General features: G+C 39.1%; 1 protein-coding gene across 1 annotated transcript in view; it reads right to left on the reverse strand.

Moving 5' to 3' along the window:
* ptpdc1a (protein tyrosine phosphatase domain containing 1a) overlaps window positions 1–19,019 on the reverse strand; it is a 56,372-nt gene that overhangs the window by 9,412 nt on the left and 27,941 nt on the right. The window contains exons 5-6 of the mRNA XM_060835158.1: window positions 8,879–9,016; window positions 6,046–7,346 (exon numbers count right to left, since the gene is read on the reverse strand). Coding sequence (XP_060691141.1) covers window positions 6,046–7,346; window positions 8,879–9,016 — 1,439 coding nt within the window. The remainder of the gene's footprint in view (window positions 1–6,045; window positions 7,347–8,878; window positions 9,017–19,019) is intronic.

Consider the following 19,019-nt stretch of genomic DNA (forward strand, 5'->3'; position numbering starts at 1 on the left):
TTGAAGGGCCAAATAGCCTACTCATGTTTCTATTTCTATTGTCCTTATACTCTTTTACGATTGCTAATTAAACCTGCTGAGATCTAAAATTAGTTTGCCCGCAAGTTGATTTTACAATGCCAGAAACTTTTCTGAAACTCATTTTCTAGATTGCTTTTGCTCAATTGCTTTATCCAGTCTACATGAAGGTCCCCATGCTAATTACATTCCACTTAGTAGAATCTCCGAGCACATTTTGCTTAATGGTTAATGTCACCATTATTACTCCCTCCAGTATTTATTGACCATTGTTAAAAGAGTATACTGTATACAAATAAAAGTCTTTCCTGGTAACCATGAAAAACATCTGGGAATAGCTTCCATACTCGTCACCTTTTGTACAACTTTGAAAAACCAAACGAGGCGTTATGTCAATATTTAATGAAATTATGCAGGGAGCAATTAGAAACCTTTTTGAAAATAAGAAGTTAGGTTTAAACCTAACTTATTTAACATCCAAAACTCAATGCCTTAATAAGAAATTTTCAATAAATTATAATACAATTAAAGGGCTATAAAAAGTTCAAATTTACCATGGAACTGTTGTAAAATTTATTCAGTTCAAAAGAATTCAGCCTTAAATGGGAAGGGTTTTGGCTTGTCATAACATTTGTCAAACTGTGTAAACACTATCTGTACAATCACCACAGAGTGCATGTGCAGTTTATAGTAACAGGATACTAGTTTCCAAATGACTTCTTGCCATTTCTTCTTGGAGATCAAAGCAACAACTTTGAAGTTGAATGTTGAAATTCATGAAGCCACAGATGTTAATTTCAACTCAAGCCAATTTATTCACCAATTCTAAACTCTTCAAAACTTGAATATATAATGTAAATGCATTACTTCCCATAAATTGGATGTTGATGATAATTCATCATTATTATGGTGAATGATGTAAATCAGCTGTATAACATTGCATGATACTCTCTTCGAACCAAAATGCCTGCTGCTGAAAACAAATAATGATTTGAATATTAATCAAAGCTGCCTGAGCAAATCCAAAATTGAAAAGGTGGGGATATAATTAATTGTAGAACTGATTAAGGGAAATGGCTTCAATGTCAGATGTTTAATAAATTGTCAAAGGTATTTCTCATAGTTTGAGAGAAATTAGATATAAAGGAATTGGATAGAAAATATTTGAAGGAGAAAACATTTAAAAAGATGTTGGAAAGATTTAGCGGGTGGAACTAACTGAAACATTCTTCGAAAGAGTCAATGCCCAACTTAGTGGATTGAGAGGTCTCCTGTAGTGTGTGCCATTCTATGATTCTACAGTATACAGTTGTTCTGTAGCACAGAATACATTGGTACCATTTAGCACAACCTACTAAGATGAAGTTGGATGGTCAACGATTACATATTTGAAAACAAGGTACCAAGTCATGCATGGAGACAGCGAGGTGATCAGAGTCGAGTGTGGGGTTCTGGAAAAACACAACAGGTCAGGCAGCATCCAAGGAGCAGAAGAATTAAGGTTTCGGGCATAAGCCCTTCATCGGGAACCAAGTCATGCATGTATGCTCCAAGATGTAGTGATATCTTGACAGAACCTCTCAAGGTTAACAAAAATAAAGAGATTGATAGGATGGGAGGTATGGCCAGATAATCAAGCACCACAAGTCCGTGAGTCAGACGATTGAATGAAAATGCTTAGTATAGGTCACCAAAATACTTGGTTGATTCACTTTTAGAATGCTATCCAGAAAAAGTGAGACCTTTGCCAGGCTGCTTTACCGAGCTCAAAATATCAGTTTATTATAAAACAAAACTCATTCTGAAAAAAAAGTGGTGAAACTGCTTTACATCTAGGCTATAATTCAGAATCAGAATATATCTTTTCAATCCCAAAACAGAGACTCACACAAAAAAAACTCTGCAAAGATGATTTTATAACAAAGGACAAAAGAAAAACAATCTTCTTGGCCAACAGTTTGGAAGTAAAGGATAGGATTTGATGGATTCTCTAGGTCAACGACATTTCTTGTTGATGAAATGAATTACTGTCCGTTGTAGACGAATGGAAGATCTTTTCAAACAAGACTGCAGTTTGGTTGGAAATCAAGTATACCGAGGAACCTCGAATATCCGAATACCAATTATCCAAAAATCGGATTATCCAAAGGAGATCTCGAGGTTGGAAACATTACAACAAAGACTGTGTCCAACACTGATCGCGTCTTTTGTCTACAGTGATTAAAAGTGCTGCCGAGAACAGTCCTAGACTCCTGGGAGCACCAGCACCATCTCTAAATGACTGACCTCCCACCTCCCCCCTCCCTCTCTTCCCACACTTTCCCTGGAGTTCTACATAGACGTGTACCCTAAACCCCTCCTTCCCCAGATAATCTCTCTAACACTGTCCTGTACAGTGCAGAGGTTGGAATCTGTCAAAAAGTTTTGTATATGTGTGTGTGTGTGTGTGCGCGCGCGCGCGTGCACACGTGCTGTTTGGAGACTCACAAAAGGCATTAGCAGCAGCAGTCTTGTTGTTGGTGTCCAGTCCAGCTACCCCAGAGAGGGGGCAGGGCAGGAGATGTGTTGGTGTGGATGGGGGTTGTTGGGGGGGGGGGGGGGGGGTCATGTTGGACAGTGTTTGGGGGGGCAAATGGGGCGGTGTTGGACAGGTTTGGGGGCGGTGTTGGGTGGGGTTTGGGTGCAGGCAGTAGGATGGTGTTGGATGGGGTTTGAGGACGGGTGGGGCGGTGTTGGACGGGGTTTGGGGGGCGGATGGGGGCGATGTTGGACAGGGTTTGGGGCGGTGATGGGTGGGGTTTGGGTGCAGGCAGTAGGGTGGTGTTGGCTGGGGTTTGGAGGGCGGGGGGCAGTGTTGGATGGCGTTTGAGGACGGGTGGTGCGGTGTTGGACTGGGGTTTAGGGGCGCGGGTAGTGGGGGCGGCGTTGGACAGGGTTTGGGGGCAGGCGGGGGCGGTGTTGGATGGAGTATGGGGTCGGGCGGCAGGGTGATGTTGGATGGGGTTTGGGGAAGCGGGCAATGGGGCAGTGTTGGATGGGGGATTGGGGGGTCGGGCAGTGGGACAGTGTTGGACGGGGCTGGTTGGGGTGGCCGGGCAGTGGGGCAGTGTTGGGGGCAGGCAGTGGACAGTATTGGGGGTGTGCAAGAGCTCGTCTTCTGAACGGGAAGCAGACGTAATAAAAAATTCCGAGCCCCAGAGGAAACGTATTGAATTGATTAACCAAATAATCAATTATCCAAACAAAATAGTGCCTACCCACCTTGTTCGGATAATCAAGGTTCCTCTGTATTCGTGTCTTTGCACAGTGGTCACAGTTCAGAATTTCAGGTTCACAAGCTAATCAAAATACTGACGTGTGGAAACTCTTATCAGGTGTGCCAAAAAGAGGGCGAATTTGCAGCCAGACTACAGTTTTGAAGGTTTCATCCCTTCCTCTTTGACCCCCTAGGATTGTGAAACCAAAAACCAAATCCAGAAAGAGTTGCTAAGCAACCATCAGCACAGGAATGCCCAAAGTTTCTTCCAAAACCAGGTCATCCAGTAATTACAGGCAATTAACCTTATATCTCATCTCCCCAAGTGTTATTTTCCAAAGTTATTTAACATTCTGTAACTAGTAGACGGGTCACAGCCCACATTAAACTGTTGACCTTCCTTTCAAGCTTTTGGTAAAAACCCAATTTTAATCCTGAAAGTGACCAAATAGTTTAATACCTTCCAGTTCTCCCCATAATCTATGAATATAGATATATATGTTGTGTTACAGGAGTTCTATACAATTTTTATAACACTGATGGTGGAATTGAAGTGGAAAGACCTCAGAACCAAAAAGTATTAAGAATGCCTGTTCTAATATAAAATCTTCAGAAACAGTAATTATAATTGGCCAACTAACTTTCAACAACAATAAATAAGACCCAGGAAGGCTAATAGCTACCACTGTTTCTAAGTTTTAAAATTTAAAACACTAGGTGATATTGCAATTTGTCAAAAATACACTTTTATCACTCATCCTCACCAATTTGTATCGTATGTTTAGGAGGCCGCTCACACTAGGTTGACACATGAAATTCTCACTGGACCATTTAAATTGATTTTATTGTTAATGCTCAAAGTGAAATAAAATTCAAATAGGATCAAAATTCCTCCATTTGATGACCGCAAAAATATACTTGCAAAAATGCTCTTGCATACCCCCCATACTGTGAATTGAGCAAAAATGGCAAAAGTTTACAACTTTCATGTAACAATGATATGGAGATGCTGGTGTTGGACCAGGGTGTACAAAGTTAAAAATCACACAACGCCAGGTTATAGTCCAACAGGTTTAATTGGAAGCACTTGCTTTTGGAGCGCTGCTCCTTCATCAGGACACAACCACCTGATGAACGAGCAGTGCTCTGAAAGCTAGTGCTTCAATTAAACCTGTTGGACTATATAACTTGGTTTTGTGCGATTTTTAAATTCATGTAACAAAGCAGAAAAGAAACACAATATAAAAACTAACAAATATTAACAGTCAGGGGTAGTGCAATGCTGGAGTATAATTAAATAATTTGTCAAAGCTTTTTAGGTTGTACTTATCAGGACAATCATAAGAATATCAATGTAGACAGGAAAACAAAAAAAAACATATACTATGAGAAGACTGCGCTGTTTGATTGCTCAGTGAACTCCAATTGATTAAGGCACTGTCATAGAAAATAATCCAGTTTGAAGATGACTGACAGTCAACTGCCAGATGTTGTTTAAACTTTAAACTGTTCTTCCATTCTGAAGAAGTCATATTGGATTTGAAAAATTAATTAATTGTGTTTTCACAGATGCTGCCGGACCAGTTTAGTTCTCGAAGCATCGCTTTTTGTTTAAATTTAATATACTGTTCATATTCAACCAACTCATACAGCAAAAGTTAAAGCAATGCCCAACATCAGAAGAAATTATGCAATTGGACAAAATTTGCTAAATAATCCTAAGAATTACACAGACAAACAATTTCAGATTGCCATTCAGACTTTGTGTGACACACTTCAAAGTTGTACATATTAATACAATATATTCACACATTGTGCTTGCTTCAATTTAACAAAATAAGTGACAGGCATTCTCTAGTTCATCCCTCAGCAAAATGCATTGACCAACCTGCCTGGTTTAAATTTAAAGAAAGTTTGGCAGTTAACTGACAGAAAATGGTCCAATCTAAAATGGTCCAATTTCCATGATACACCTCTAGCAGTCAGCACTCACTTCTCAGAATATAAATGCTGTTTTCCTTTTTCCTTTTCTAGCAAATGTCCTATGAGCGCAAGACATAAAGCTTCAACTAAAAGTGTCTTCAAAAATTCTCCTTGTTTAGGCAAGCACTCTTCAGCTATAATCTGGAGAAATAAGATAAATCCAGCCAAATGTGACAGTATTAAACGCTGTTGTTATTTTGTTTTAAAATGTTGCTCAGTCTTGGTTATTTGATTAGTTATGATTTTCTTTGGTTATTACATATGAGTAAACAATTAATGATTTGTAAAAACGTCTTCACAATCTGCCAATAATTCAATTTTTACATCAGCATTGTATATACAACACTGTTTTCTTGGAATTAAACAGAGTGAAATTGGAAATCATAAGCAATAATCTTGAAGAGCCGAGTTATGTGCTTCCACTAAGCTTCAGTTTCAAATGTTCTTTAAACTGTGAAGGTAACTGCTATTGATAAAAATAAATAGAAATTCAAAGGTGATACAGAGGTAGGAAAAGGTGTTGTTTTGTGAGGCCCAGTTATGGCTAAAGAGATTGAAAATCCTGTGTTTCATGTCACTGCCAGTTTTTTTTTTAAGTATAATAGAGAGTCAATGGTAGTCTGTGTTGAATTGAGGGGTTTGTTGATATTTAAAATCTAGGAGACAGTGTATTAGTAGGAAAGAGACAGAAAAGGTGAAAGATGGGAACTGATCTTATATCATTCATGTCAGAAATGGAAATCATAACATTTAGGTTTGTATTACAAATGTTTTGCAGAATAACTTACTTGCCACATTTCAACTTTATCCATGATTTCTTCATCAAAATCCATGTAAAACGCCATGGCTTTTCCTGCTGCCAACCTTCTTCCTTCAATGCTCAATTCTGACTGTATAGTGATACATGGAACATCTTCAGCTGACCAGTTAGCTGTTCTTTCCTCATCCCCAAACACAAATATTTTTTTGTGATTTAAAGAAGCTTCATCTGTAGATTGTTTGCAAACTGAAGAAGAGAATAAACTTTCCTTAGCAGGCCTGGCATTCTGTTTACTGGCAGCACTGGTCCTAGTACATTCTTCTGCATTAATAGTGCCATGAGAAGTGATAACTGTATCAGGTGCTTCAGAAATCAAATATTTCAGCGCAGCAGCTGTAGTTGATGATCTTAAGGAAAATGTTCTATGGATTTCTTTTGATAGTTTTCTCCTTACAAAAAGAGGAGATTCCACTTTTTGGTCATTTGCATTACAAGATTTTTGACATTCCCATTGATTAGATTTAAAAGTAAATGATGGACTTTGCTTAATAAGACAAAGCTCTGGTACTTTCAAAACTGTTGGGCTAATCTGATTTGTGTCCACTGGCATTGGACTGGGCTGTCTGAGATTGAGCTGGGACAAACTTTGCTGATGGAACTTGCTGGAGAAAGCAACCTGTGTGGGTGCTGTAAAAGGTGTTTCACTTTGCTCTGTAAAGAGTTCAGCTCTATGAAGATCTGATTCACTGTAGCTGAGACGTTTTTTCAAGTGAGACAAGGGCTGAAGGAAGTCTGCATTACGCCTTTTCCAAAGAGGGTCAAATTCTTGCTCACTAATCAAGGCTGAATCATTGGGAATAAATTCAGTCGCAGTGTGCTCAAAATGATCTCCCATATCAAAGCCTTGGCCATCAAATTCCTTATCCAGTTGCACTACCCCTAATTGTGACACTGTTTTTTCAATTTCGGCTGTAAGATCTGGGATTTCTATATTACCTTCTTCAATCAATTGCCTGTTTTCTGCAAAGTCTAATAATAATTTGCAGGTCAGATGAATTATTTTTGGGACATGTCTGAGTTGTCGTGCTTCATATCCGTGCAGCAGGTGGCGCTGGCGAATGAGATACTGAGAGACTGTAACAGCGTGGGCTCTTGGATCACAGCAGGAAAATACATTTCGTAATGGAATCAGGAACTGGGAAAATTCCCGCACACACAACAACTGCCCACGAGTCTGAATTGCATTTGGCCTCTTAGCACGAACAAACAGTATTGCTTGGTCTGCACTCATTCTTGTTGCAAAGACTAGGTAACAAGCTATTAGGACACCTAAGGAGATACAAGGGAATATCAAAATTAAAAGTTATTCAGAATTAAATATCCTTTGACTTGAATATGCAATATAGAAATAAAACTTTTTTTTTGTTTTTCCTACATTACAGTAAAGGCATGTCAGATAAAATTTCAGATGTTTAGAATGAAATATCTCTAAACCAAGCAGCAAAGGAAATATATATGTAAAAAATAGCTGTTTCTACAAAGCTGAATTTCCATTGTCAGATAAAATGCTCCTATGAACTGGGGTGAGAAAATTTCCGCTGAAGACTTTGTATAACTTCTCAAAAAATAACACATCACCAATGATCTAGGAGTAACCAATCACTTCCTTGAAAACCACAAGGTAATGCATGGTCTGGTAATAACCAAAGAAAAAGCTGCACTAAACATTATGCAAGATATTCTGAAGAAAGAAAAAGAGTTTCTTGCATTACTGAACACTAAGTTTAATCATCTAGCTGCAGACCCATGTATGTCACTCTCATACCCAATATGTAAGTGTATCAAATAACAATCACCTCCCCAACACGATGAGATTAATTGGATCATTAGCTTCTCTCTATTTGCCTTAAGTTTAAGAGCAATATCCTAAAAATTAGACCAAGATATTTCAATAATAAAATTAAGAGACACTTCTGGTGTTAGAAGTCTGGAACACATTCCTACACCAATTGATGGCAGAAAAATTATTGATTTCAATTCAAAATTGATATATTTTTGCCAACCAAGAGTACAAACGATTTAATGAAGTTAATGTGCACTTCAGCACTGACCTCACTGAATGATGGATAGGTTTGAGGGGCTAAATAGCCTGCTGTGTTTGTATGTGTTTGAACATCTTAACTCAAGCATCTGGCAAGAAAACCTTGATATTTTGGAACTCCTGGTCATGACTGCAGAGAACATGGTCCCGACTTGAAGATCTGCTGTATAACATTGCCATAAGCGTACCTAAGGTGCAATTTTACTCTCATCCAAACAGGCAAGAATCTCAGTCTGTTAAATAACAGCAAAGGCAGAAGTATCTTCAGTAATGTACCAAAGGTACATGTAAACTGCCTATCTTGCAGTCATGGCCTCTTGTTCATGATCACCTACCAAATATGCATTGTTTCCCAATAGAAGATGCAAGAGCACTTCCTGAATCTAGGCATCTTGAACAGCTCTTCCCTGATATGTCACAATAACTGTAATACACACTCCAACTTAGTATAGCAGAGCTAATTCCTCAAGATGCAGACACTTGTAGCTTTATGGTTGCCAAGACTCTCAATGCTAGGCAGAAACTCCCACAATTCTGCAATGATAGCAGAGCATTGGACTGTCTAACATTATGTTAGATATTAATTACCATTTGTGCATGTAATCAATTTAGCTTATTGTAAACAATGACACTTACTGTGAACTTTAATATGGTTTAGTAAATAACATAATCAGTCAAATAAGTATTTGGTTCATATTGAATTCTGACTGAAGACCACAAACACCTACAGATAAAAACTACAAAGAGGTACCGTGTTTACCTGTCCTTCCAAGTCCAGCATGACAGTGAATAGCCACTTTCCCTTCTTGTAGGGCGAAAGCCATAACTTTGACCATATCAAGAATTGTGGTAAGAGACGCCACGCCATAGTCTTTCCATCCAAAATTATAAAAGTAATCTGAAAACACAAGTTTAAAAATATATTCACAAAATTTTAAATGTGGATGAAGTTTTTAGTTTGTTCGTTCATGTCCTTTAAAGACTAAATGGAATTTTTCCTTAGAATCTTTGTATAGGGCAAGTTTGCAATGTTCCTGGATTTAATTTGCAGTCTGACTGCAGACAGAGAAGAAGCTCTGATTTTCAATTTGACACCAATTAGATGGGATGGTTTGCACCATATTTTTCTGAGGTTAGCTCAGTGGCATAGCATCAAATACAACCTTGGACAAGATTTGGAGATGTCGGTATTGGACTAGGTTGTACAAAGTTAAAATCACACAACACCAGGTTATGGTCCAACAGGTTTAATTGGAAGCACACTAGCTTTCAGAGCGACGGTCCTTCAAGGAATTTTAACCTTGGACAAGGATAGGAAGCACTTAAATGGGAAATTACATGGAAACAAAATTTAGGAAGAAAGGAGCAATTAGGTTATCAAAATAAGAGGAATTTTGGAAAGCCATTGGAATAGTTTCAAAGGCATAACAACTAATTAGAAGTCTTTAGCAAGGCTAAAGGGACAAGAATCTAAGCAGTCACAGGCAAAAATAAAAAGTAGATACAAGATGTCGGTACAAACTGACAGCAATTGTCAGAACAGTCTTGCATTATTTCTTTCATGAAATAGGGATCTTGCTGGTAATACAAGCATTTGTTGCTCATTTCCAAGAGCCTTTGAAGTAAGTGGCTTATGAGGGGTTTCAGAGGCCAGTTAAGAATTAACCAGATTGCTGTGGGTCTGGAATCATATATAGACTAGACTAGATTAGGATGGGAGATTTCCATCTCTTGATGACATCAGTAAACCAAATGGGTTGAAACAACAATGCTTTCAATGGTTACCATTTCTGAATCTAGCTTTCCACTCCAGGTTAATTTAAATTCAACCATCTGCTGTGGTGGGATTTGAACCCATATCCCACAGTATTAAACTGGGCTAATGGACTATGGACTGCTAGTGACATTACCACTATGTCAACATTTTTCCTTACTCACCAATTCCATGACTTTTCAAGTCATGGCCATGTTGATGAAGCCACTTGCAAAGAAAGTGTGATTTGGTGCTACTCCAAAAGTCAATCTCGAAAGGTTTACCATTGACAAGGCTCTTACTTGTCACCTATCCCAAGATGCACTTGAGAAAGTGAAAATTCATTTGCTCTATCTACACTCATAGCAGGGTCAGACCGGGAATGATCTGGTATATGGGATTAGATTAGATTATATTACATTAGTGTGAAAACAGGCCCTTCGGCCCAATTCACCTAACCTGCACATTTTTGAATTGTGGGGGGAAACCGGAGCACCCGGAGGAAACCCGGGCAGACAGGGGGAGAATGTGCAAACTCCACACAGAGTCACCTGAGGCGGGAAATGAACCCGGGTCTCTGGCGCTGCGAGGCAGCAGTGCTAACCACTGTGCCACCGTGCCGCCCACAAACGATTTGGAGAATAACTTGCAGGCAGAGTTCACACTTGTCCACTGCACATGTCTTTCTAGGATGGTACCGGTTATGGTTTAGAAAATGGATCTAAGGCGGCACAGTGGCTCAGTGGTTAGCACTGTTGCCACACAGCACCAGGGGAGAAGGAGAATCGACGTTTTGAGCATAAGGGCTTATGCCCGAAACGTCGATTCTCCTTCTCCTTTGATGCTGCCTGACCTGCTGCACTTTTCCAGCAACACATTTTTAAGCTCTGATCTCCAGCATCTGCAGTCCTCACTTTCTCACAGCACCAGGGGCCCGGGTTCAATTCCTGCCTCAGGCGACAGTCTATATGGAGTTTGCACATTCTCCCTGTGTCTGCGTAGGCTTCCTCCAGGTGCCCCGCTTTCCTCCCACAATCCAAGGTCAGGTAAATTGGCCATGCTAAGTTAGGTGCGTTAGTCAGAGGTAAATATAGGGTCGAGGAATAAGTCTGGGCGGGTTACTCCTCAGGAGGGCTGAAGAGCCTGTTTCCATACTGTAGGGAATCTCATCTCACCTAATTAGATATCCTGGGTACTTACATTCAGCAAACATTATTACATTAGAAATAGGTAATGATAAACCATACTGTTACTAAACCTTACCGTTCTCTGCACTGACCCCTGCACTTTGAAGTTCTCATTTCTTGGTGACTTGAACTGGTTACATTATTCAAACTGCAATTTCAATCACCATGAAATTCAATCAATGAATCTTATAAATTACATTTTACTATTCTGATCTTGTATTTTGTGATCCTGTTCGCTTTGTTGATTGCTAATGTGCATTAATCAATCATGTTTAATTTTTAATTTACTTGGACTCTATTGGGCTGCACGGTAGCTCAGTGATTAGCGCTGCTGCCTCACAGTACCAGGGACATTGGTTTGATTCCACTCTCGGGTGACTATTTGTGTAGAGTTTACACATGCTCCCTGTGTCTGCATGGATTTCCAGCAGGTGCTCAAGTTTCCAGTCCAAAGATGTGCCTGTTAAATGGGTTAGTCATGCTAAAGTACCCATAATGTTCAGGGATTGGCAGGTCAGTGGACTACCCATGGGAAATGCAGGGTTACAGGGATAGGGCAATAGGATGGGTCTGAGCATTCCGAAGAACATTCTTCAGAGGATCAATGGCCCAAATGGCCTGCTTCCACATAAGGGATCCGATGACTAGATCTTGTTCATCTAGCAAGACTGTGGAATTATTCATGGCATGTTGGTAATCTGTTTTTTTCTATTATACCTGACATAAAAGTTTAAGGAGATTAGTCAGCTTACTTGGGCTGGACAACCAGCATGGCTTCAATTCCTGCACTGGCTGAAGTTACCACAAAGGACTTTCCCTCTCAACCTCGCCCCTCTGTGGAGGTGTGGTGACCCTCCGGTGAAACCACTACCAATCGTCTCTCTTGAATGAGAATGTAGCCTGATGGTCCAGTAAAATTATGGCGACATCACCTTTATATGAATATTTTTCTGCCATTATTCCATTTACATATCTTGTCCAATTCCTTCTGTTATCTCCAAACTACTTTCAGTCCCTAGTCTGGTATCATCTGCAAATTTAACCAGTTTCTACATCAAAAGTGATTACATAAATTAGAAACAGCAGTGATTCCAGCATTGAGCCTGGAGGCATCCTACTCATTATTCCGCAATCATACATAACTCAAACACTTACATATTGTTTCCTATGGTTCAACCAGTTTTATCGATTCCTAGAAATTCCCCTGAATCCTACAGTTTTGAATTGAATCATTAACCTTTTCTTGTGTAATATTTATGGAAGCTGTGGTACACCACAGCATAGGTTTAAACACAGTTCATTTGAGTTGTCACTTTCTCACAGAAGTTAAAATCTGCATACAGTGTAATCGTGCAGGGCTCGGATCCTCAGCTATTCTGATATTCTTATAAATGCACATGATAAAGCTTGCAAAGTACACAAATTGAAGATATGTGTTGGAAAAATATCACAAAGTAGGAATACTGGGAAAGTTCTATCATTGGCAGGATGTGACAAACAATGCTGCCAAGCTATTCACAATAGGGATATACCTGACTACACTGTATAAAGTCGTGAAGTCACCACGATATGGTCAGGCCACACTATGTTGTAGTGGTTGAAGTAATGGTTGAAGTTGTATGTGAAAGTAGCACCTGAGGATTGTAAACATTTCATACCTGTTCAAAAAGGGATCATAAAGGTAAGAATAAGAAAAAGCTGGGCAACTACAGGCCAGTCAGCCTAACACTGGTGGTGCAGAACCTTCATAAACACTAATGCAAAGAAAACTTCATCGATGCTTGAAAAATAAACGAAATACTGTAAATTTAAGCAGGTTGTGAGAACAGAGACACAACGATACATACACAAATTTTTGAAACTGGCAGGACAAGATGAGAAAGTTGTTAATAAGGGATGTAAAATCTTCAGTTTTACAAACAAAAAGATAAAAATGCTCTGCTCAATGTTTTGTGATGAAATCCATTATTCTGTTTCAATTTGTAATTTACAAGTCACCTGTGTAAATTTCATAACATTCAGCTATGCTTGGTTTTGCCTAGTAATAATAGCAGGACGTGTTGTAACATTTGCAATAGATTACACAGAACAGTCAGAATTAGTCAAAACTGAGAAGGGAGTGAAGCAAAGATGTGGTTTCAGACAGCACAAGGGCTATAAGGAGACTCCAGGTAGTTAAACATCGTAGTTGTCCTGGGACTCTTAGGGCTCAAAAAAAGTCTGTGAACCATAATACTTCAGTGGAACTGTGAAGTGCAGGCATGAAGGAAGTTCACAAGTAGTATTTGCATGGCGCAGCTGAGCAAGATAAGAATTCAGAGAATTGTAGGAGTAGTACCAGTCTGGAGACAGAACTTTGGGTAAGCACTAGAGTTGAGTTCCCAGAATCCAGGGAGCGCAGTCACAAAAATGGTAAGTGAATTGAAGTCATTGAGGCAGCATAACAATCTAGATGAAGGAACTGAGGGAATTCTGGCTAAGTTTGCAGACAATACAAAGATAGGTAGAGGAACTGGTAGCATTGAGGAGGCAGGGATGCTGCAGAAGGATTTGGACAGATTAGGAGAGTGAGCAAAGAAATGGTAGGTGGAGTACAACATGGAAAAGTGTAAGGTCATGTACTCTGGTAGGAAGAATAGAAGCATGGACTATTTTCTAAATGGGGAGAAAATTCAGAATTCTGAAGTGCAAACAGACCTGGGAGTTCTAGTCCAGGATTCTCTCAAGGTAAACCTGCAGGTTGAGTCAGTAGTTAGGAAGGCAAATGCAATGACAGCATTTTTTTGAGAGGACTTGAATATAAAAGTAGGGCTGTACTTCTGAATCAGGCCACATTTGGAGTATAGTGTGCTGTTTTGGGCCTCATATCTCAGGAAGGATGGACTGACCCTGGAGGGTGTTCAGAGCAAGCTCACAAGAATGATGCCAGGAATGAAAAGCTTAATGTATGAGGAACATGTACGGGTTTTTACTCAATGGGGTTTAGAAGGATGAGGGGGACCTAATTGAAACGTACAGAATACTGAATGTCCTGGACAGAATGGATGTTAGGAAGATGTTTCCAGTGGTAGGAGAGACTAGGACACGGGCACAACCTTAGAGTAAAGGTAATAAGGAGAAACTTCTTCAGCCAAAGAATGATGAATCTACGGAATTCATTGCCACAGAAGGCTGTGGGGCCAGGTTATTGAGTATATTTAAAGACTGAGATAGACAGTTCTTGAGTATCAAGGGTTATGGGAGAAAATGGAATAATGGGGTTGAGAAACTTCTCAGCCATGATTGAATGAAAGAGCAGACTCGATGGGCTGAACGGCCTAATTTCTGCTCCTATATCTTATGGTCGTATAATTGAGGGACTTATAAAGCTACATCTGAAAAGGATTTTCTAAAGTATTGATGAGATTTGATGACATAATGTCACAAGTATCAGGATATTGCTAAGAAACCTGCTGATAGGTAAAGGAATCAAAAGGTTATGGAGAAATGGCAGGAGAATGGGGTTGAAAAATATATATTTCCTGAATTATTACTAGGGATGAACAATTTCAGTTCCATGGAGAGGTTAGAAAAAATTGTGTGTTGTTCTTACAGCTGAGATGTTTCATGGGTGGGCGAATAACGTTTTGCAAAGTCATTAAGAGTTTTGCTAAAGGAAATAAAAATAAACTGTTATCAGTGGCAAATGGTTCAGTAATCAGAAGGCACACATTTATGGTAATTCACAAAAAGAACCAGAAGTACCAAGGGGAAATCTATTTTTAAACATTGAATTACGATAGGAACATAGGGAGAGAGGAAGTCCTAGAGAATAGCCAATATTGTCCCATTGCTTAAGAAGGGTAACAGGGATAATCCTTGAAATTACAGGTCTGTGAGTCTCATGGTGGTAGTAGGGAAATTATGAGAAAAGATTCTCAGGGACAAGGTCAATACGCATTTAGAAGTGAATGAACTTATTAGCGATAGACAGAATTATTTTGCGTGGGGGAGGTCATGCCTCACTAACGAATTTTTTTGAGGAGGTGACAAAGATGATTGATGAGGGAAAGTGGTTGATATCATTTACATGGACTTCAGTAAAATCTTTGACAAGGTTCCTCATGGCAGACCGGTACAAAAGATGAAGTCACATGATATAAGGAGTGAGCTGGCAAGATGGATACATAACTGACTTGGTAATAGGAAACAGAAAGCAGCAGTAGAAGGATGCATTTTGGAATGGAGAGTTGTGACTAGTAGTGTTTCACAGAGATCAGTGTGGGATCTCTGCTGTTCGTGACCACATAAATGATTTGGAACAAAATTCAACTGATCTAATTAGTACATTTGCAGATGATACAAAGATTGGTAGAGTTGTGGAAAGTGAGGAGGATTGTCAGAGGATACAGTAGGATATATATCAGTTGGAGGCATGAGCAGAAAAATGGCAGGTGAAGTTTAATCCGGACAAATGTGAGGTGATGCATTTTGGAAGGTCAATTACAGGTGGAAATTGTACAGTGAATGGCAGAACCCTTACGAGTATTGATATGCAGAGGGATCTGAGTGTGCAGGCCCACAGATCACTGAAGGTGGCAGTGCAGGTAGATAAGGTAATAAGAAAGGCCAAGAGCATGCTTGCCTTCATTGAAAGGGGCTTTGAGTATAAGGATGGACAAGTGATGCTGCAGTTTGAAAGAACTTTAATTAGGCCACACTTAGAATACTGCAAACAGTTCTGGTCACCATACTACCAGAAGGATGTGGATGCTTTGGTGAAGCTACAGAAAAGGTTTGCCAGGACGTTGCCTAGTATGGGTATTTTAGCTATGCAGGAAAGTTGGATAGACTAGGTTTGTTTTCATTGGAATGCAGGAAGTTGAGGTGCAACATGACAGAAGTTTATAAGATTGTGAATGGCAATGGATAGAGTGGAAAGCATAAGCGAGCGGTCAACAATTAGGGGACACCGGTTCAATGTGCGAGGGGGGAAGTTTAAAAGAGATGTGCGAGAGATGTTTTTCACTCAAAGGCTGGTGAGTGCCTGAAACATGTTGCCAGAGGTGGTAGTGGAAGCAGACAGAATAGCAGCATTTGAGAAGCACCTGGACGAAGCATGAAGAGGAAGGGAATGCAGGGATATGGGTCCTGTCCAATTTTATTGGAAGGGAAAAATGTGCTGGGATAGGCTTAGAGGTCACAAAAGCCTGTTCCTGTGCTGTATTGTTCTTCATTAAGTCTCTCAAACCTACTCCACCACTTAATACAATCATGGCTGATCAAACATTTCAATGCCTTGTAGCAATATTATCTTCTTAACCCTTTATGCCATTGATAGATTTCTGATTATCAATCTCGATTTTAAACACCCAAAATCTTGAGCTTCCACAGATTCACAATCCTCAGTAATAAAAATTCTCTTCAAATGGCATCCTCTTTGTTTTTAATTTGAGCCCCAGGCTCTACACTCCCAAATCAGGAGAAACATCTTACCTGTATCTACCTTGTCTATCCCTTTAAATGTTTAGGAAGTTTCAATGAGATCACCTTGCAGCCTTTGAAACTCTAGAAAATACAGATCCACTTTTTCTACTTTTTTCTTTTCTGTCATCCTAGAACAAGTCTGGTGAACCTTGTTGCACTTCCTCTATAGCAACAAATCCTTCCTGAGGTAAGGAGAGCAAAATTACAAACAGTACTCCAAATGCAGTCAAGCCCAAGCTTCTATATAGTTAAAGCAACAATTCACTACTCCTGTACACAAATCCTCTTGCAATAAAGAGTAAAATTCTATTTGCCTTCCTTGTTGCTTGTTGAAAATGTATGTTGGCTTTCAGTGGCTTAGCAACAAGAATACACAGTTCCCTATATGTATCTACACTTTTTAATTTCTTGTCATTTAACAAATACAGTACAATGCACACATGTCTCTTCTCTCAACTTGGATAACTTCTCATTTTTCCAAATAATATTTCACCTGCCATGTTCTCGACCACTCAGTAAGCCTATCTAAATCTCCTGGAGTCACTTTAATATTCCTTGCAACATACATTCCTGCTTACAGATATGCAGCACGGAAGCAAATAATTCAGTCCAACCAGATATCCTATATAAATTGCCTGCATTTGGTCGATATCCCTCTAAACCCTTCCTATTCATATATCCATCCAGATGCTTTTTAACTGTTGTAATCGTATTAGCCTCCATCACTTCCTTTGGCAGCTCATTACAAACATGTACCATCCTCTGCATGAAAACGTTGCTTTTTAGGTTCCTTTTTGTATCTTTCCCCTCTCAACTTTAATCCATGCCCTCTAGCTTTGGATTCCCCCACCCCAGTGAAAAGACCTTGCCTGTTTATCCTATCCCTGCCCCTCATGATTTTATAAAGCTCTAAGGTCACCCCTCAGCCTCCAACGCTCCAAGGAAAATAGTGCTTCATATCATCTGTAAATATTACATTTGATTCCAACATATGCAAATACTTGATATATATTGTCAATGATTGACACTCAAGTAGTGATCTTTGCAGTATACCACCAGTCACAGTTACCAATGCTTCATCCATACCAGTATATTGCCTCCTCTGCATGTGTCTCAGTTTTGCTAACCAAATTCCTGTTCAGGACTTATTAGAAACTTTCTCAAAAATTCAATACTTCATCCATTAACTCCCCTTTATCAATTTTATTAGTAACATTCAAAAAAATTTCCAACAGGCTTGTCAAACATGACTTCCCATTTGCAAATCAATGTTGACTATGTTCAATCAGATCGTTATTATTCAAGCATCAATTTACCACATCTTTTCTAATAGATTCTAACATTTTCATGAAATGATGTAAGGCTAACAGACCTGTAGTTCTCTGTTTTCACTCTCACTTTCTTCTGAAATAGTGTTTTGACAATGATCTGCTCCCAATCATCAGGAATCGTTCACAAATCTACAGAATTTTGAAAGATCACCAATGTATCAACTATCTCTACAGTTATCTCATTCAACACTCTGGTTTGTAGAATATCAGGTTCTGTGGACTTATCAACTTTTAGCACCAAAATTTCTCCAATATAACATTGTTATTAAATATTAATTTCCATCAATTTATCATTCTCTCTCGACGCAGATCTTTAATCCTGGGAGATTTCTTGTAGCCTCCTCAGTGATAAAAATTACTTAACTTCTCCGCCATTTCTCATTATAAATACTGCTGACTCTGCCTAGAATAGGTCCAACATTCATCTGAGTGAAGCTATTTTTATGTGCTGATTTAAAAACATACTTCTGAAAGCTTTGACTGTCATTAAGGTTTTTCATTAAATCGCATGCATATTCTGTCCTCCCTTTCTTTATCAGATTTTTAGACCTCCTTTTGCTATACTCTGAAAGCCTATCAGATTTTCAGATTAACATTACAAACCTTTTATCTTAATCGTTTACTATGCTTAACCTTCTTTCAACATCCCTCATTGACTGATCTTTGTTGAGTTTTGTACCTTGAAGGAATGTATAATTGCTGTAGTCATTTGATTATCTTTAAAGTACTATTGTCTATGTACAGTCAGGCCTTTTAATGTACTTTCACAATCCACCTTAGCGATTTGTGCTTTGTGCCTTCATAATTTTCCTTATTCAAATTTAACATCCTTGTGTCATGTTGAACTACCTTACTATCAAAATGTCGATGTTATGTAAATTACATCACTGTGGTCACTCATCCCTAAAGATTCTTATATAACAAGATTATGAATTAGCACTTTTTCATTACATCATAATAGATCTAAAATAGCCTTTTTTCAAGTCAGCTCCTCAACACCATGTTTTAGAAAGACATCCAGAAACAGACTCCGAATACTTATCCTCCAGTTTTCATTTTCACTTAGCTTAACCAATCTATATACAGGTTGAAGGCACTCAATAATAACTTTTTGGTTTCTCGTTTCATATTTATTCCATGTCCCACACCATTTGGTGGCCTATA

Source organism: Hemiscyllium ocellatum, chromosome 14, assembly GCF_020745735.1.
Source record: "Hemiscyllium ocellatum isolate sHemOce1 chromosome 14, sHemOce1.pat.X.cur, whole genome shotgun sequence".
In the NCBI taxonomy this organism is placed as follows: Eukaryota; Metazoa; Chordata; class Chondrichthyes; order Orectolobiformes; family Hemiscylliidae; genus Hemiscyllium; species Hemiscyllium ocellatum.